General features: G+C 51.5%; 1 protein-coding gene across 1 annotated transcript; it reads right to left on the reverse strand.

The window, feature by feature from the left end:
* Positions 1 to 2,450: 2,450 nt before the first annotated feature.
* On the reverse strand, positions 2,451 to 11,813 carry ATP4B (ATPase H+/K+ transporting subunit beta). Its single transcript, XM_054447096.2, has 7 exons — positions 11,645 to 11,813; positions 8,578 to 8,706; positions 7,074 to 7,187; positions 6,552 to 6,751; positions 5,326 to 5,382; positions 4,058 to 4,159; positions 2,451 to 3,186 (listed from the first exon to the last, which is right to left on the reverse strand). The coding sequence occupies exons 1-7, from the start codon at positions 11,754 to 11,756 to the stop codon at positions 3,025 to 3,027; spliced, it is 876 nt and encodes a 291-aa protein (XP_054303071.1). The 5' UTR covers positions 11,757 to 11,813; the 3' UTR covers positions 2,451 to 3,024.
* Between the last annotated feature and the right edge of the window lie 8,329 nt (positions 11,814 to 20,142).

Raw genomic sequence — 20,142 nt, forward strand, 5'->3', positions numbered from 1 at the left:
ATTACCCTATGCCCAGCAATTCTGCTCAGGGTATACACCCAGAGACATTTGTACACCCATGTCTTCATGTACCACTATTCAGGGTAGCTAAACAGTGGAGGCACCCGAAGTGTCCATCCGTGGATGAGTGGACAAGCAAAGCGTGGTTTGTACAGACAGCGAAATCTTTGGAAGGAAATCCTGTCACACTACAACATGGATGCCCCTTGAGGACGTTATACTACGTGAAATATGCCGGTCATAAAATACTTATATGAGGTACTTAGAGTTGACGAATCATGGAGACAGGAAGTTGAACGGTTGCCAGGAGCTGAGGGAGAGGGGATGGGGAGTGAGTGTTGAATGGGACAGACCTTCTCTTTGGAAGGATGGAGAGGCCTGGAGGTGGATGGCAGTGACGGCTGCAGGACCCTGTGAATGTGTCCAGTGCCACCAAACTGTGCATTAAAAATGGTTAAGATGGCAAATTTTATATTATGTGTATTTTACCACAAAAAAAAAAATTGGAAAGACATAGAAGGTATGAAGGAGAGATAAGTGTTTTATTTGAGTTGGCTAAATCAATCACTGAAAATTCCAGTAAAAGACTAGTTTCAGAAGAGTCATTTTTTCCTAATCTTGAATTACCATAAGCATATCGAGGGTTGTGGAACTTACATAAAACTGCGGGCAGTCGTGCCTCAGAGTGCTCTGTGTGGGTGCATGTGCAGCCAGCACCTGCGGGTGCACCGTGGCTTCCCGTGGTGAGCTTCCTGTGCCTGTGTTTCTTCCAGGCCTTGGGGGTTGAAACTCAGGGCTGGTGATTCTGAAGGGTGGGGCGGGAGCAGCCCCCGGCTTCATCAGGAAGGGGCTCTGATCGGGCACGAGGGTGCCCCTGCAGGTGGGATTGCTGGAGCCCAGGACATCAAGGCCAGCCTGGGCGGCATAGAGAGACCCTGCCTCTGAAGAAAGAGTGGGGCTCTGGTGTCCATGGAGAGTCTGGGGAGGGAGGAAGAGGCTAGGGTTCTGTGAGGGCCTGGAGATGGGGGCTCTGGGTGGCCATGGGACATGTGGCAGGCATGATGGGTTCCAGCTGGGTTGGCTTTGAGAGTCTGGTGGGATGAACCCTCATGGCTCCACCGTCACTTTGAGGTGTGTCACCTCTGACCTTCAGCATGGCATGGCCTTGCTGAGGTGACCCTGGTGTCCCACATATCAGCCTGAGCGTTCTTAATACACAGTCGAGGGCTGTGTTCATTGGAATATTCTGGCGTCACCGCCCACTTCATTTCTGTGCCTGGCAGCACTTTTACTCCTGGTTGGGAGCATGACCACCTCCCAGTTCAGCTTCCTCCTGCGTCCCCAGTGAGCGGGGCGGCTGTCCTTGAGGACTCTGGGCTCGCAGCCAACCTTGCTGGCACGGCCGCCCTTTCCCGCCCTGCCTCGGGTGAGTCAAGGACTTGTCTTCTGCTTCCCGGGTTCCTGAAAGAGCTCTCCTCTGACTTCTCAAAGGCAAAATAAAACTCAGACTTAAGTCTTTGGCGCGTAGCCCCTAATTTCCTTCCCTTTCTGTGAATCCCCACTGCCCAGCATGATGGACCGGCCCGGGCTCAGGACCTGATTCCACAGGCTTCCACCCCCCGCAGGTACCGTGTCTTCCATGCTGGTGTCGCACCCGCCGGCCACCACCACCTTGTGTCTCAGACGTCTCGCCGCAGCTGTGCTTCCACCTCATCTCCAGCTTGAGTGGCAGCCAGCGGCGCCACCTGCACACAAGCCGCCTCCATTCGAGAAGCACAGACTATGAGTGTGGCCACGCGTCCCATGACGTAAACTCACGTCTGCGCCGAGACCTTTGCCGGCGGTTTTTTACTGATGGAGTAAGCAATGGAGATGCTTGGTACAGCGTCTTCCATTGGTAAATTGATTTAGTTAACCTTACAACATATCTGCAAGGTTTTTAATCTTTCCTCCGAGACTGTTTTTCATGGACTTTTCTCTGTGTCTGTTGGGGGCCGACAGATTTCGACGCGCCAGTCGCTTGTGCTTGGGGTCCTTTGGGTACTAACAGCCACACTGCTGAGCATGTGAAATCGGGACCCAGGCCGCACACCGCCGTTGGGGTGAGAAGCCCGTGGCCTTCCGTGATGAAACTGGGACTCAGGCCTCACTGCTGTCTGGGTGAGAAGTCTGTGGCCTTCAGCAAGAGCAGGTTTGCTTGTTTGGGAGAATGTTCTCATTTCAGTTTTTTGAAAGGGTTAGAGCTGCTAACTTTATATTTGGAGGAGAGACTTGTTCTTGGCAAATGAGAAGTGTGTTGGTAACTAACTGGGTTTTAAACCATCAAATTGCCGACACCCTCACTCCTCACTGTTTGCCTCTTGGAGCTGTGAGCGTCCTTAGGTGACAGCCCCACACCAACATGGTTTTTGTAATTTTCTTGACTTGCAATGGAGACTTTTAGAAGGAGATTTTTAAGGAAGTGTTTGGTTTTTAGTTAATTTTTCTCCCATATCAGGAAACACGATTTTTTTTTTACATACAATAAGAGTAACTTTAATATATTTTATGTTTACAACTTAGGAATTGCAATTTTAAAAGCAAGAATTCAGAACGTCATTAGTGTAAGCCGTGTTCCATATCAGTGCATTAAAAGTTTTTATATTAATGTGGGGGGGCAGTTCATATTGAAGTGTAGAAAAATAAATTATAGTAAGAAAGTGATGTCTACATAGAAGACGAATCGTTTTTATGACCTGGTTAATTAGAGAGTTGCTGCCTTGTGTTCCCATGGTAGCTGGACATTCTTATAGCAGCAAATTCCATCTAAAAACTGTAAGAATTCAATAAGGAAGAACTGATACTCGCGAGCAGGCCGTTCACATGTGGGCGCGTCTCTGGAGTTCCCACACTGACAGCACCGTTGCTGTTCTAAACCACTTTGGGGATGATTTGGCAGGGAGCTGACGGGCAAGGTAAGCCCAACCAGGAGGGTGTCCATGAGCGACCCCGCAGGCTGTGCCCAGGACCCCTGTGCAAACTGTTTCACTTCTCAATCTTGAGTTTGAACTCCACTTTCCCTTCATACGGGTCGTGGGGATTGTTGAAGGTCACATGCTCCGCCATGATCTTGCAGACGATGGCGACCTCAGTGTTCCTGGGGATGTTGAGGAGCTTCGCTGCCACCAGAGGGTTGCTGTAGTGGGGCTGAAGTGGGAGTGAGCAAAGGACAGGTGTTTCAAAAATCTCTGAAGTTAAGGAGAGAAAACTAAGCAAAGAAGTGTCAACAGTCAGGTTGGTGCAGAGAAGCAGCTCTTTTGTTTAAGACTGGCCCTGACCGAATGCATGCCCTGGAATTTGCTGAGATAACACCCCCCATGTAAAAATGGAGAGCAACTGTCTGGAGGGGACAGACAATACCAGGAGTAAATTCAGCTTCAAACTCTTACGATGATTAACATAAAAATGAAACAGGAAAAGCACGTGATGTGGAGGAAAGTCTTCAAAGTGGATATGCAGTTGTTTTAGAGGATCTGGGAAGTAGAAAAATTAGGCTGGGCGCAGTGGCTCATGCCTGTAATCCTAGCACTTTGGGAGGCTGAGGCAGGCTGATTGCTTCAGCCCAGGAATTCAAGACCACCCTGGGCAACATACTGAGACCCTTTCTCTACGAAAAATACGAAAATTAGCTGGGCACGGTGGTGTGTGCCTGTGGTCCCAGCTACTCAGGAGGCTGAGTTGGGAGGATCACTTGAGCCCAGGAGGTTGAGGCTGTAGTGAGCTAAGATGCTAAGATTGCACCACTGCAATCCACCCTGGGTGACAGAGCAAGACTGTCTCAAAAAAAAAAAAAAAATAGAAGAGTTAGAGTTGTATTTTCATGTTGCGTGAGAGGAATGTTTCCAGGTAGATATAAGAACCTGGGCTTGGGAATCACGCAGACCGTTCCGCAGTCAGGACCGGCTAAGTCACGCCTTTGTTTTGTTTTTCTACACGAAGGGGCTTATTGCTTTCCTTTCGCTAAGTGTGAGAGGACTCAGCAGCTGCGGTGAGGGAAGCATGGAAGGAAGGAACCTACCTGGGCTTTCTTCCCGTAATAAGGGAAGTAGTGCAGACTGAAGGTACCGTTGGGAGGGTAGTACTCGACCTGCAGCGGCTGGCCCAGCTCGCGGGGCTGGTCCTGGGGAGGAGAGGCCACTGCCTGAGTCAGGCGGGAGCTGGTGTGTGCCCGTGTCTGTGTGTTGCGTTTGTGTGCGTATGTACTCACACGCACTGTGTAGGTGCTTGCATAAACACTTTATTGCATACTTAGCATAAATCAGATGCAATCTTTCTAATCAGTGCTGAGATCTCAGCAAGGACATGATTTGTTAGCATGCAAAATGCCCAGTGACCCCTCCAACGTGTGCTTCTAACAACTTGAAGTGTTGGAAGGATGACGTAGGTGGGTGAAGCTGGGAGGCGGCTTACTTGTTTGTACTTGAGGGTAGCCACTGCTCAGTGGCAAGGGCTGGTTTGCCAAAACTGGGTTACAAGTTGGTGTGAGTGGGACAAGTGAACGCGTGTTTTTGTGAGATTGGGGCCCTCTCGTTTCAGAAGCAGAGACTTGCCCAGTGGGTAGCTCAGGGTCATCAACGAACAGCTGAAGGGTGCTTTGGATCTGTTAGAATCTCAGGAACCGCGGTGTGGCCCAAATAAATTAAAAAAGGAAAAGCAAATCCCCGCGGCCCACACCGAGAGTGGAGGCTTTGAGGGAAGTGAGGTTCCCTCGGACACCCGAGTGGGAAGGCTCCACGCAGTAATGGAACCACGCTGTGAAACCTTTGCCTTTGGGTGTAATGGTGGAAGCAAACCTTAGAAGACATTTAATTTAAAAAATTTAGTTTTAAAAAATGTTGACTTAAAAAGCAATTTTGAAAAACAACCTGGAATTAGACTGAGATCAATGCCAACCCTTAGCAGTCCGTATACTAAACACAATTAAACAACTGTAGCTGCTTGGCAAGCTGGAATCTTTTTGTAAAGATTCCGTAAAAAGGACAGAACTGCTGGAAGTGCACTGGTCTTTCCACGTCGCCACCAGGCATTTTGAAACGTGCTGCTGACACGCTACTCAGATGCTTTTGGAAGCCAAGCAATAAGAAAAAAGCCCCGTGTTTCCCTTGCTGGGTTTTACCCGCCATGGTGGAGCTCGCTGTGGTGACGGTTCGGTGTTTACGTCGGTTTACTGGGCCGACGGCCGACATTCCTGGAGAGAACCAGGCGGGCCGTGCCCAGCATGAACCAGCACGACCCTGACAAGCTCCTTTCCTGGGGCGGCCCTGCCCGCCGCGCAGCTGTACTCACCAGGAAGGCGCAGTCCACTCTGGGGGCCGAGCTGTTGCTGGGGAGGAACTTGACGATCTAGAAGGGAAAGCTTGAGTGTGGCCGCTCCCCAGCCCCACTGCCATGTGAGGTGCGTGGCACCCACCCATGGAGCTGAGACCTGGCTGTTCCCAGCCTGGGCTTTCTGACCAGGACTGAGAAGGGCCCTTGGTCTGGTTTGCGGCTTCCCTTGGAGGAATCCCCACAGGTGTCACTAACTCATCATTCGGAGCCACAGCCCTCCCCCCACCCACCCATCAGCAGGCCGCTTGGCCCAGGATTCAGGAGGCGGCTGGCAGGTGGCAGAGCTGGGGCGGGGTGGTCTTAGCCCTCGAACCATGTCCAGGTCCGGTGGAGCGCTGAGACAGAGCAGGGGCTGGCCTGCCTCACAGCAGGGCTGGGTCTGCCTCCTGCTCTGCACAGCTCTTCCAGAAAACTCTCTCTGGCCCACCTGGGCCTTCAGCCGCCTTCCCCACACCTCTTCCCTGGGCTTCTCCAGCTCCAGGCATCCCCTGCTGTGCTCCGAGGGTGGCAGCTGCCATGAGACAGGCACAGTGGCCACCACGCCCTGCTGGGACCCCCGTCACAGCCCCTCCATGCCGGCAGTGCTGAGACCCTGGCTGACAGGGGGACCCGTGAGGTGTAGAGGGCACAAGCCTGCAGCCTCTTAAGTGGAAAAGGAACAGCACAGCTGCCCGGAGGCCCAGCACAGAGCTGCTGATTGGTCCATGGAGTGGTGGCCCCAAGCCCTCTGCCTGGCCAGGACCTGCCCTGCTTGAGCCTGGCTCAGGGGTCACCTCCCCACACCCCCTAAGGGGCCCCTGGTCCCAGGTTGGAAGCCTCTGCTTTAGAAGGTGCTAAACCCCTCCCAATCCTGACTCCAGAACTTGAGGCCCCTTTACCTGGCCCTGGCATCTCTGGCCGCCCTGAAGGGGGGCCCTGGCCTCACAGAGACCCCTGTTCAAATGTTTCCACATGTTTTAGAGGGCCGGCTATGTGCTGGTGTCTGATGAGTGGTTTTAAATTTGTATCTAAGAGCCACACAGGACAGGTGCGTGCCAAACCAAGGTACAGGGTGGTGAGGCCGGAGTCCCTGTCCCGCTTGGGCAAGCCCCAGACGGGATGCCTGTGCTCCTCGTGGTGGGTGTGGGTGAGAGGCCCTGACTGCACTGTTGTAGCGGCGCATGAAGGAGACCCTCAGTACTCACCCTGTTCATTTTAATAATAAAACATGGCTTTCCTTCTTCAAAGCCGAAGTTGGGATCTGCCAGGCCCGAGCAGTTCTGCAGCATATCCGCTGTGAACTTGCAGGAGAACTTGGTGTGGTTGGGAGCACGGAAACTCTTCTGGAAGAAGTACTGCTCGGAGGTGCAGTTGATGCTGTCCTCCTGGGCTGCTGGAGAGTAGCCTGCAGACGGATGCACCTGCCAGCCCTGTCCTGCCCTGGCCCTGATGCCCGGCTGCCCCCCGGGAAGGCCTTGAGCCCCAAGTGCGAGTTTCTTATGAAATAGAAAAGGCTGAAGCTGTGGAGCCATTTCACACCTCACCCACCACCTCACACCTCACCTGCCGCTTCACACCTCACCTGCCGCTTCACACCTCACCTGCCGCTTCACACCTTACCTACCTGCTGCTTCACACCTCACCCGCCGTTTCACACCTTACCTACCTGCCGTTTCACACCTTACCTACCTGCCGTTTCACACCTCACCTGCTGTTTCACAGCTTACCTGCTAAGAAGGCGTGGAGAGTCTGTGTGAGGTCTGCCCAGGTTCTGTTATCAGAGACGTTGTAGACAATTTCCAGGCCTTTCTCCCCGTAAACGTCTGGCCTTAAGGTTACCCCTGGAGAGAGAGAGACCTTTGTGTTTCGTGTCTCCAAATGCTCACCACATTTAAGCCATCAGTTCTGAAGTGGCTGAGGATACGCCAGAGGCTGTGGCCCAACCCAGGAGCCACATCGGAGTAAACTTGTCTGCAGCACAGGAAGGAAGGACCCCCAGGACAGCACAGTCAGAATGCAGCCTGGGGCCCTGCTGGGAGTTGCCCCGGCCCTGAAACCTGGCTGGCTGCCATGGTTAGGGGTGGGGGGTGGCTGGCTCTCTCCACCGGGTGCCTGCTCTGTGACAGGTGATGACTAATCCAGAGGCTGCACCTGGGTTTCTATGTAAAATTGTATTTGAACATGGATTAAAAAAAATCTTCACTGGTTTTGGTTAAGAACAAAAGCGGTCTAACAACATGTTAACTGTAAAACTGAACATCAGGATGCACACAGCGGGGAGTTAAACCCAGAGCCGTCGACTTTCCCGATGTGAACCGTCAAATGTGCATCCTTTGCACACTTTCCTGTTTCTGTGGAAACACAGATGCAGAAACGTGTGTTTGCTGCAGGTCCTTAGGACCAGCCCGCCATCCACACGCCACTGGCTTCCCAGTGGCCACACACGCCACACACTTCCACTTCCCATGCAATTGGGAGCCTCTTTTTCTGTCATTTTGTGTCAACTCACCTCATTCTTTCCATAAATGTGGTTTCATTGTGTGAAGCCTGCAGTTTGCTTAGTTGGTCCCCTATGGATGCAGCTGGCTTTACATTTGAGGCTAGGTGTTGCTGTTTTGTGGATGTTGTTAGAGTAAAATCTATACATGCTTTAAAATAAAAACCTTCAGCAGGGTCTAAGAGAAAAGGAGGTTCTGCACTTGCTCTGCACACTGACGGGGACATCTGTCCTGTGGCCTCTGACGACTCCGACGCCTGTTCCTCTGTCCTCACACCCTGCTGATGTGTAGGTGACCAGCGGGCTCTTTTCTGCTGGTCTCCCGGGTGTGCTCCTTGGAAACTGTTTCCTGTGTGTCCTTGCAGAAACATTCCATTTGCATATCCAAGCACAGGAAGTAAGTGGATGGAAAAACTTTGTCTCTATAACAAAACCCTTCTGTTTCATAACTAAAACTAAAGCCAAAGTCAGATTTTATAATTTGGTGTCATTTTCCTCATGGAAAGAAACTAAGGGGCCGCTTATGCCTTGGGGCTGCTCTTAAAGCTGGTTCAGGGGCCGGGGGCCGCCCTCGGGGGCACCTGCTGGGGTATGTGGCTCACCCTGGGACTGCTGGCCTGGCCTCCCTGGGATTCATTTCTGGGGAGGGCACAGGTCCCCTGGGCGTCTCCAGAGCCCAGGATGCGGCAGCCGGGCCTGTCACGCGGTGTTGGGGCAATATCCCTGGCCCTTACCTGGTGACCGTAGCTGGTCTTGGTAGTCCGGTGTGTACGGGTCCACTGTCTGCATCAGCACGTAGAGGCACAGGGCGAAGAGCCCGGTCATCACCACATAGAAGGCCACGTAGTACAGGCTGATCCACACTGCGACACAAGGCAGGCACAAAATTTACCACGTCAGCCATTTTAACGCGCACAATTCGGTGGCCTTGAGCGCGTCCATGATGTGGCGTGACCATCTTCCCTACCTAGTTCCAGAACATTCTCCTCCCCCAAAACAGAAACCCGGTCCCCACGAACAGTCACTACAATCCCCTCCCAGCGCCGCACCACCGGCCACATTGTGCCTCTGGGTTTGCCTGTCTGGGCGTCCACACAGGCAGAACCCTGCGACCCGAGGCCGTTGCACCCGCTGCCTTCACTCCAGCCGCTGTTTGAGATGTGGCCGAGGATGCGCCACCACCCCAGCTCCAGCAGGAACCGAGGGCCTTCTGAGGGGGGAGTTATGGTTCCCCCATCACAGGAAGGGAAACTGAGGCAGAGAGGTGTGGTCCTGCCCGTGGTGACCCATAGTGTGGCCTGGAAGCGCATGGCCGGCCCTGCTTCCACAAGGACATCAGGAGGAGAAAGGGAGGAAGGGAGGCCCTGGAGATGGCTCTTCTCAGAAGCAGGGGTGTCCATGGGCACTGGCCACTCGGTGCAGCTTCATCTCATCTGCTTCTGAGACCCTCCTGTGAGCTTCCCCTGCAGAGTCAGAACCTAATGGAAGCCACCGCCCCCGTGGACATGGGCGGCTCCTGGACACAGGCGGCTGCCTGGATGCTGTCTTTGTCTCTGTAAATTAGCTTGTGTGGATCGCAGCAGGCATTTGCGGGGAGACACCGCCAGAAAGAGGACGGTTTTGTGTTTGCTACGGCTTTTGTCTTTCTGGAAAGTCTGTAATGAACTGGGCCTCCTCTTCCTCCTCTCCGGTGATGTGGCATGGATTCTGCTTAGTGAGCCGTTCTCCAGTGACCCAAAACACAACCAAAGGGCAGGACCAAGTCAGAGAGAAGCAAGGGAGCGCGGGGCCAAGAGGCCGGAGCCCTGAGCTGTGATGAGAGGCTGTGGCCTGCGGACCGCGTGTCCTCTTCTGTGAGCTGGGACAGCACAGGTCTCTGAGCCAGGTCCCTTCAGCACCAGCTGGGCTCAGGGCTGGGTCTTGCTCACCTGGCATCCACTTCGAGTCCCTCCTTTCCCTGCTGGGAGTCCCTGGTGACGACGTTCTCGTGTGGCCACAGCAGCTTGGCTTCAGCCTCCGGTTTTGAGTTTCCAGCTTCAGCAGCGTGGGGCCCGCAGTGGTGGAGGGTTTCTGTTCTGTCGCTGGATCACGCCTGGCGCCTCCCTGGTGCTGTCCCTGCAGGTCCTGCCTCAGTGTCCCCAGGTCACTCCTGATGTGGCTTCTATTTGACTTGGCCACCTGCCCCCCAGTGACCTACACTCGTGAAGGCAGGGGTCTCCGTTCCCCTGCTGCGGGTCCTGTGGGTCTACTCTGGGGCCCGTGGTGCAAGTGGAGACGTGGGCGGGGTGTGTCTCCCAGTGGCTGCTGACCCACTCTGTGGTGAGTCTCAGCTCCACCAGGCGGCTCAGCCCTGCCTCCCGGGTAGGAGCCCGAGGTTGGCCAGGCTGGGCCCAGGCTCGGGTGGGCCGTGCTCCCTGCACTTCCTGGGCCCCCGCTTGCACCACCGTGTTCAGGGCACCCTGCAGTGCACAGGGGAGGGGTTGGAAGGTGAGTGAGAGTCCCATTCCCGCCAGCTCCCAGGGCCGGCCCAGCGCAGCTCACTCTGCCTCTCCCACACCTGCACTTGTCCCCCCGTTAGTAAGAATAACGTGTCTTATTCTTTTTGTTTTTGTCATTTCACTTGAGTTGTGTTTTCCTGGGGCCCTAAGACTTTCTTATCCCCAAATGGAGGCCGTGTCTACCGGCCAGGCAGTGAGACCATTCCGGAAAGTTCTCTGTGGCCCTGCAGCCAGGAGGCGGCACATGGGAGTCTCAGTATCTAGAATGGCCCAAAAGATGGGGCCTCCAAGGGCCTGGCCGGCAGCCCCCAGCCCAGCCCCCGCCTTCAGCTCCTTCCCCATCCTGGCCTCCTGCTCTGCCGCCCCGCCTGGCCCAGGAGGCCCTTCCGCCCCCGGTCCCTGCCTCTCTAGGAATCGGGTATTTGTTCTACTTCAAATGTGCCCATGACTCCAGCTGGCTCTGGTGCCCTTTGAGACCGTGGAGCCTCCAGCGAGGGCTGCAGCCTTCGCCAGCACTGTGGTGAGTGTGGGGGACTTGGCAGCGTGTCGCAGGCGTTCCCAGCACGTCTCAGCTATACACACAGGTGGGGCGGGCCTGGGGCTTTGCATTCCCGCCTCGGCTCTGGGACCTCCAGAGCCGGGCACCGTGGGGACTGAGGAGGGCCTGACCTTCCCTGGGAGCCGGGGACGGCGCCAGGCCAGCCAGTGCAGGCCCAGGCATCTGCTTTCCTCCCAGGAGGGCCAGGCTGCCCGCGCCTCTGTGCAGCCACGGGGACAGGACCCCGCAGGGCAGACCTCGCACAAGGCGCAGGTGCTGCAGGCTGAGGCAGGCCCGGTTTACTCCCCACCTCTGCATCTGGACGCCAGCGGGTGTCCCGGAAAGAGGGGCTGGCAGCCGCATCTCAGCAGAGCCCCTTATTCAGGTCATTGAGTGAATGTGTGTGACCAAGGAATAGCCATTGCCACCTTTCACATTATTTTCAAAATGATTCACTTTAGAAACATACTTTTAAAATGCTGTTCTCAGACATACGGCTGAAATTTGGGGCCAGTCTGTGGACGCCCTCCACTGGCGTTCTGCAGTCGGGGCTTCAGGTCAACTCAGCCTTCAGGATGCTCTGGGGACCCTCGCTTTCCCTGGGAGGCAAGTGAGGCCCTGGCAGAAGCCCGTCCACGCCATCCAGGCAGCATCTGGGTCTCACTGTCAGGGGCCCTCTGCTCCCCTCCTCTTGAGCTCACCTGGAGGCTGCGTCCTCAGAGCAGCCCCCTCCATGCACCCAGCCGGCCCGCCCCCCGCACGTACCCCACCGGGACAGGGTGCGGCCCAGCATCTGCCCTGTGTCCGGGTTCCAGCAGTAGCGCTGGAACTCCTCCATGCGCTGGCCGCACGTCTTCTTCTCCTGCAGAGCCGCCATCGTCTCTGGCCTGAGATTCTCCCGTCTGCTCCCTGCACCCTCTACGCCGCCGAGACTGAGGCCAGACACCCACCTCTGGGCTTTATAGTTTCCTCTGCCAGAGGTCAAAGGCATCGCAGGCGAAGGATCCCAGGGAGAGGCCAGGGCCGAGTTATCAGCGCCGGCCATCGCCTCACCAAACACCAGGGACCGGGTGCAGCCCGGCTGTTGCCCCTGGGGCGGGCCAGGCCCGCGTTCCTCACCCTGCTGCTCTTGGGACGCCCTTGGCTGCAGCTTTGCTCTGATTGCGGTGAGGGCACGTTCTGGGGTGAGCAGCACTCACAGGCCCTTCCCCTTCCCTCCTCTCCTTCAGGAGGGAGATTGAGGTCAGAGCAGAGCCGGCCTGGACCCACTGTGTCCACGACCTTGGGCTGAGCCAGCTGGGGCCGTATCCCTGGCCTGGGAGGGCGTGAGGCAGGCGAGTGAGGGGTGACTGGCTCCCTGGGCCCCCAGCTGCGGCAGCCCCGATTCTGGGTCACCCAGTGGGAGGGTGAGCCTGGCAGCTGGAGCTGGGTTGGCAGGGAACACAGGGGTCCCCGGGGACTCCTCTGCCTCCCAGATTTACCCAGAGCAGCAATAGCCTTTTAGATCCCCAGAGGGCAGTGGCACCGAGGGCCCTTTAGGATTTTTTTTGTGTCTATGGAGGAATTCATAAACATAAACCCCTAAATCTAGAGGTCCTCGAAATGAAGTGCACAGGAGCCCTGAGCATCTGTTGAATGCAGATTCAGCCCAGCGAGTCCTGGGGGGCCCCAGACTGCATTTCTAACAGTGCTGGTGGGAGGGAGTAAGGCAGGGTCCAGGTGGGGGGTGCTCAGCCTGGGCAGCGCCTCGGGGTCACCGGGGGTCCGGGCAGTGCGTTGGGGTCACAGGGCTGGGGCAGGGACCATGAAGTCATCACTGCCTACTTCCGCCCGGAGATTCTGCCTAAGCCTCTCCCCCATGGGGCCGAGCACCAGGACGTGGAGGGCTCCCAGGCAGTCTTGTTGGGTGGCGCACTTCAGAACCCCGGCTCAGAGACTTTGCTGTTGGAGACAGAGGTCCTAGATGGCAGATGCCATTGCTGCCTGCTAGCTGCAGCACCCATCTCTGCAGGAGGGTGACGGGAACGCAGGGCAAATGAAACGTGCTCAGGGGCCTTCTGACAAATATGAATCGAAGTCGACTAGCCCTGTGGGTCCAGAATTACATGCAGAGTTTCCCACACTGTCACCTCTAGGCCGTCCTTCTCAGGGACCCGTGTAACCAAATTCATTTCTTAGAGGAAACAAAATTCCTCTAGGCATTACACTGCTTTAATTTTTTAGGATAATTTAGAGTTTGCAAAATAATTGCCCTAAAATTCAAATGGAATGATGTCATTTTAGCCTCGATTCGTATCATTTCTTTTTTTTAATTTCTAATTTCTATTTCTTTTATTTTTTTGTAGAGATGGGGTCTCCCTATGTTGCCCAGACTGGTTTAGAACTCCTGAGTTCAAGGGATCCTCCCACCTCGGCCTCGCGAAGTGTTAGGATTACAGGTGTGAGCCCCTGCGCCCAGCCAGAATTTCTTAATGGACCCATCCTATGCATTTCCTTTAACATTGTACCCATTTCTGACTTTGGAATGTTAGGGCGATAAGAACACAGGGTCTGGCAGTAGAGGCCCCAGTCTGATTGTTCAGAGACTGTGGCCCTGGGACCCCAGAGTGCCAGGGGTCTGACAACACCTGTATGCAGCAACTGTTGTCTGTGAAGTGTATAGATGCTCTTGAAATGAACAAAGTATGAACTCTTTCTAAACATCTTCGAATTTAGTCTTCCTAATGTAGTCTCTGAATTTCCAGAAGCAGGTACATGTGCTGAGCTGTACACATGTTATCAGAATGACCTTCTTCTGGACACATACGTGTAGGGAGGAGGGCCAGAGACCTTGGTAGAGGGCAGTTTACCCACAGCATGCTCTGAAAACACAGAACTAAGTGCTCCATACAAATTGGGTGCCAGACAATGAGGGGGGCCCAGAATCCCACCCACATCTGGCAGCCACCGGTCACCCCTCTCTCCCCACATCTGAGTGGTTTCAGACACAACCTAGTAGAAAGTTAGGACTGTGACCACCACACAGTGACAAGGCCACCTCCCACTGTGGTGTCAGTGGAGACCATATGGAGAGCCAGGACTGCTACCCACCCACCCAACAGTCCTCAGGAGCCCACCCAAAGGTTCCCAGTGGGAAACCTAGACTTCTGGCCCCCACATGGTGTTAACAAGGTGAAGCCTCTCCCTTTTGCTGCTGAAGTGGGGTCAGAGAAAGCCAGTAAAAAGAGAAGGATTAAATAATATGAAAACGTCTGGGTTTCAGTAGATAACCACTCATCACACAAAGAACGAGGAAGATTTTAAGATGAATTAATACAAAGCTGGGTGTTTTGGCTCATGCCTGTTATCCCAGAGCTTTGGGAGGCTGGACTGAGAGGATCATTTTAGACCAGGAGTTCCAGACCAGCCTGGGCATCTCTGCTAAAAAATTAAAAAATTCTAAAAATGAATTTAAAAAGACAATATATGCCAACACCAAGGTGACAGAGATGTTAGAATTAGCTGCCAAAAATTTTAAAGCAGCCATGATAAAAATGCTTGAATAGCAATTACAAACAAGCCTGAAACAAATGAAAAACTAGAAAGCTGCAAAATATGGAAAGCAAACTGATAGAACTAAAAGTAGACATAAACAAATCCACAATTATAGTTGGAGATCTCAACACTCCTCTCTTAACAATTGATAGAACAACCAAATAGAAAATTAGCATGGATACAGAAGAACTCAACATCATCAACCAACAGGATGTCATTGACATTCGCAGAATACTCAACAGAGAATACACGTTCTCTTTAAGTCCCCATGAAATATATATCAAGATAGGCCATATCTTGGGCCATAAAGGAAGGCTTAGCAAATTTAAAGAATTTAAATCATACAGAGTATGTTCTGTATGATTTAAATTCACAATGGAATCAATCACAATGGGATCAATGAGATATTAATAACAAAGATCACAATGGAATCAAATGAGATATTAATCACAATCACAATGGAATCAAATGAGATATTAATAACAAAGATAACAGAAAAACCTCCAAATATGAAACCTGAACAACATACTTCTAATACTCATGAGTCAAAAAGGAAGTTTCAAGGGAAATTTTAAAAATACATGGAACTGAATGAAGAAAAAATACAACACATAAAAACTCAAGGGACATAGCTAAAGCAGTATTAAGAGGAAAATTTATAGCACCAAAAATGCATATTTTAGAAAAGAGGACAAGTCTCAAAAAACCTAAGCTCTCATCTCACAAACGTAGAAAAAGAAAAGCAAGTAAAACAAAGCAAAACAAGCAAGCAAACAACAACAGCAACAAAACAAGCAGAAGGAAGAAATTAAAAGATAAGAGCAGAAACCGATGAACTTGAAAATGCAAAAGCAATAGAAAGGACTGGTTCTTTGAAAATATAAATAGAATTAATAAACTTGTAGCTAGAGAGAAGGCTGAGATAACTGATAGCAGGAATAAAACGGGAGCTATCACTACAGACCCTGCAAACATCAAAAAGATAAGGAAATACTATGCACAATTCTACATACATAAACTTTACAACTTAGATAATGGGCTGCTTCATCAAAAACCACAACTCACCCAATTTCAAATAGATAATGTAAATAACCTATAACTATTAAGAAAACTGAATTAATAATTTAAAATATCCCAATAAAGAAACCTCTGGGCCCAGATGATTTCATGGGACAATTCTAGCAAACACTTAATAAAGAACACCAATTCTTCACCATCTTTTGGAAAATAGAAGAAGAGGAAATATTTTCCAACTCATCTTATAAGACCAGTGTTATCTTTATACCAAAATCAGACAAGGATAGTTCAAAAAAACAAAACTACAAATCAATATCCCTCATGAATATAGATGCAAAAACCATAAACAAAATTTGGTAAGTTGAATCCAACAAAGTATAAAAAGTAAACGCCATGACCAAGCAGGATGTATTCCAGGAATGCAAGGCTGGTTCAGTATTCAAAACCCAATCAGTGTGATCCACCACATTAACAGGCTGAAGAAAAACCACACAATCATATCAATCAGCAAAGAAAAAGCATTTGAGGAAATTCAGCTTCCATGTGACAAAAGCTCTCAGCAAACCAAGAGTAGAAGGAAGCCTGTTCAACTTGATTAAAAGCATTGACAAAAAACTCACAGCTAACAGTATGCCCAATGGTGAAATAAGAAATGTTTTTTACCCCAAGACCGGGAATAAGGCTCCCTCATTTTTATCCAACATTGTACTAGAAGTTCTAGCTAGAGCAATGAACAAGAAGAGGAAATAAAAAGCATGAATGTCAGAAAGGAAGAAATAAAACTGTCCTTATTTGCAGATAACATGAATGCTTATGTAGAAAATCTCAAAGAATCCATAACAAAACTCCTACAGCTCTTAAGTGAGTTTAGCAAGGTCTCAGGATACGAGATTCAGGTGCAAAAATCCACTGTACATCTATATACTAGCAATAGGCATATGGATACCAAAATTAAAAACACAATACCATTTATGATTGCTCAACACCAAGAGGAATATTCAGGTGTTAATCTAACAAAACATGTACAGGACTTGCATGCTGAAACCCATGTAATATTGATGAAAGAAATTAGAGTTTGAATAAATGGAGACACACACCATGTTTGTAGCGTGGAAGACTCAACATAACAGATCAATCTTCCCAAATTGATATAGGGTGCAACATAATTCCTATCAAAATCCAAGCACAATGTTTTTGGTAGATATATACAAGATTATTCTAAAATTTATATAGAAAAGCAAAGGAACTAGAATAAATAAATATTTTCTTGCATATTTTTAACATAGGGTTTTTTTAAACATTTTTTGAAAATTTTTTTGGAAAACAAGAATAAAATGGGAGGACTCAGTCTACCCAATTTCAAAGCTTATTATGTAGCTATGGTGATCAAGATTGTATGGTATGGTCAGAGGGAGACACATAGATCAATGGAACAGAAGAGAAAATCCAGAGGTAGACCCACACAATATGTGCAACTGATTTCTGACAAAGGCGCAAAAGGAATTCAGTGAAGCAAAAATAGCCTTTTCAACAAACAGTGCTGGAGCTATTGGATATCCATTGGCCAAAGGGGGAGGAAAAAGACCCTCAACCTCTTAAACCTTCTACAAAAAGTAACCCAAAGTGGATATGAATGTAAATGTAAATTGTAAAACTATAAAACTTTTAGGAAAAATGTGGGAGAAAATCTTCAAGATCTGGGGCTGGACAACACCAAAAGCACAATCTGTAATATTTATATTCAACAAAATTTAAAACTTCTGCTCTATGAAAGCCCATACAGAAAGGAGGCAAAGACAAGCTATCACTGGGAGAGGATATTCGAAAACCGCGTGTCTGACAAAGGACTGCTATCTGATATTGATAGAATCTCAAAACTCATGACAGGAAAGCAAACAATCCAGTTGTTACACGGTCAAAAGATGTGAAGAGACATTTCACCCAAGAGCACGCACAGATGGCAATGCACACATGGAAAGGTGTTCTTCCACCATTAGGGAAATGTAAATTACAACCGTAAGGGAATACCCCACACCTACCAGGAGGGCCAAAACAAAAGACTGTGGCAGCGCTAAACTCTGGGGAGGATCCTGAGGAAGGATCTGCTCACCATCGCTGGTGGGAATGTAAAATGACACGGCCACTCCAGAAAACAGCTTGCCGGTTTCTTCAAAACTAAACTTGCAATTACGACACTTTTGGGCATTTACCCCAGAGAAATAGAAATTTATATTCACACAAAGGCCTACACAGATGTTTACAGCAGCATTATAGCTAAACACTGGAAACGACCCAGCCGTCCTTCAACCGGTGAACAGCGAAACAGACTATGGCACTTTCCTCTGTGGAGCACACCACAGAGACAAGGAGGGAATGGCTGACACCTGGGGAACAGTGCTGAGTGAGAAATGCAGATCCTGAAAGGCTACATAGTGTCTGACTCCATTCAGGTAACGTTCTTAGAGAAGTCGTGGTTGCCGGGCATGGAGGAGGGCGGGCTGGAGGAACTTCGGTGCGTCTGTGAGCGGCACAGGAGGGTCCTGTGGATGGAGGCGGCCTTTGTCTCAACCATATGGATGTCAATATCCTTGCTACTTGGCAAGATGTCATCATTACAGGAGACAGAGTTAAGGGTACACAGGATCTCTCTGGATTGTTTCTTAACACTGCATGTAAATCCACAATTATCACAGAATAAAGAGTTTAATTAAAAAGGGATTTCCAGGGCCAAATGAATTTGGGAAACGACATACTTTACTTCTCTTTGAGAGCCATGTTCACTCTGAAATCACTGAATCAACCCTGTGATGGGCATGTTTAACATATTTTTAACTTTGCTTGTTTAACATATTTAACTTTATTTAACCCAACACTTCCCAACATGACTGCAGGTGGAACGGCCCCCAGTCCAACAGGAAGCCGTCCTCCTCAGACCCCATGCCTCCGCAGCATCAGCACTACCTGCGAGCTTGTTACAGGTGCACAATCTTGGCCTGCCCGGCCACTGAAGCAGAATCTTTGTTCTAGCAAGGTCTCCGGGCGATTCATGTGTGTAGCTGTTTGAGGCATGAACCAGGACAGGCAGCGAGACGTCAGCAGAGACGGCTTCACTTCACAAAGCACCACAGTTGCCCCATTGGGTGAGCAGGCAGGAAGGAGTTAACACGATCTGCCCAAGGTCACTGCTGTGAAGGGCAGGGCTGGGCTCCTGCAGGGCTCCTGGCGGAAGATGGGATATCACTCACCTCAAATATTTACTCGTGATCCACCTGCCAAAGCCCTCAGGAGGCCGTGGGGACATCGGCTCAGTCTGCAGGCCCTCGCTTCGGCCTCCTTTGCTGCTACAGAGGACCCTGCCATGTGCAGCCCCCAGTGCCCTCCCACAGTTGCCTCTTCTCCCGTGTGGAATGGGGTGGGCTGACAGTCTCGACCTCTCCACGCTCTGGCATTCTTCTTTTCTGCGACCCTTTGCTTCCTCCCTGTGTGAGCTGGAACCAATCCCCTGCTAAATTCCTCCTCATTCTTCTCCAACCTTTATTGAGTACCTACTGTGTGCTGGAATAAGACAGGCAGGGCCATGCCCTCATGAAGCTGACAATCCTATTGGCGTGACCATCCCCAGGTGTGTCCCAGGTGTGTTGCAGGTGTGTCTGAGGTATGCCCCAGCTGTCTCAGGTGTGCCCCAGTTGTCCCAGGTGTGTCTCAGGTGTGCCCCAGTTGTATCCCAGGTGTGCCTCAGCTGTCTTAGGTGTGTCTCAGGTGCATCCCAGGTGTGTCCCAGGTGTGCTCCAGCTGTCTCCAGTGTGTCCCAGCTGTGCCCCAGGTGTGTGTCCTAGGTGTGCCTCAGTTGTCTCAGGTGTCTCAGATGTGCCCCAGGCATATCCCTGGTGTGCCCCAGCTGTCCCAGGTGTGTCCTACATGTGCACCAGCTGTATCCCAGGTGTGTCTCAGGTGTGCCCCAGGTGTGTCTCAGATGGGTCCCAAGTGTTCCCCAACTGCATTTCAGGTGTCTCAGGTGTACCCCAGGTGTGCCCAAGCTGTCCCAGGTGTGTCCAAGATGTGCCCCAGGTGTGTCTCGGGTAGGTCCCAAGTGCCCCAGCTGCATTTCAGGTGTCTCAGGTGTGACCCCTGGTGCATCCCAGGTGTGTCCCAGGTGTGCCCCAGGTGCATCCCAGGTGTGTCCCAGGTGTGCCCCAGCTGTCTCAGGTGTCTCAGGTGTGCCCCAGGCATATCCCAGGTGTGCCTCAGCTCTCCCAGGTGTGTCCTACATATGCACCAGCTGTATCTCAGGTGTGTCTCAGGTGTGCCCCAGATGTGCCCCCAGTGTGTCTCAGGTGGGTCCCAAGTGTTCCCCAGCTGCATTTCAAGTGTCTTAGGTGTGCCCCCGCTGTCCCAGGTGTGTCCAAGATGTGCCCCAGGTGTGTCCCAGCTGTCCCAGGTGTGTCTCAGGTGTGCCCCAGGTGTGTTCCAGGTGTTCCCCAGCTGTCCCAGGTGTGTCCCAGGTGTACCACAGCTGTGTCCCAGGTGTGTCTCAGGTGGATTCTGGGTGTGTCCCAGGTGTTCCCCAGGTGTGTCCTAGCTGTCCCAGGTGTGTCCCAGGTGTGCCACAGCTGTGCCCCAGGTGTGCCGCAGCTGTGTCCCAGGTGTGTCCCAGCTGTCCCAGGAGTGTCCCAGGTATGTCCCAGGTGTGTCCCAGGTATGTCCCAGGTGTG

The sequence above is a fragment of the Pongo pygmaeus genome, chromosome 14, assembly GCF_028885625.2.
Source record: "Pongo pygmaeus isolate AG05252 chromosome 14, NHGRI_mPonPyg2-v2.0_pri, whole genome shotgun sequence".
Classification (NCBI taxonomy): domain Eukaryota; kingdom Metazoa; phylum Chordata; class Mammalia; order Primates; family Hominidae; genus Pongo; species Pongo pygmaeus.

Coding starts and splice junctions, on each gene's coding strand:
- ATP4B (XM_054447096.2), bottom strand. CDS start 11,756: ATGGCGGCTCTGCAGGAGAAGAAGACGTGCGGCCAGCGCATGGAGGAG. Junction 6,752..7,073: donor TCTCCACGCCTTCTTAGCAG/GTAAGCTGTGAA, acceptor ATCCGTCTGCAG/GCTACTCTCCAGCAGCCCAG. Junction 5,383..6,551: donor TTATTATTAAAATGAACAGG/GTGAGTACTGAG, acceptor TTTCCCTTCTAG/ATCGTCAAGTTCCTCCCCAG.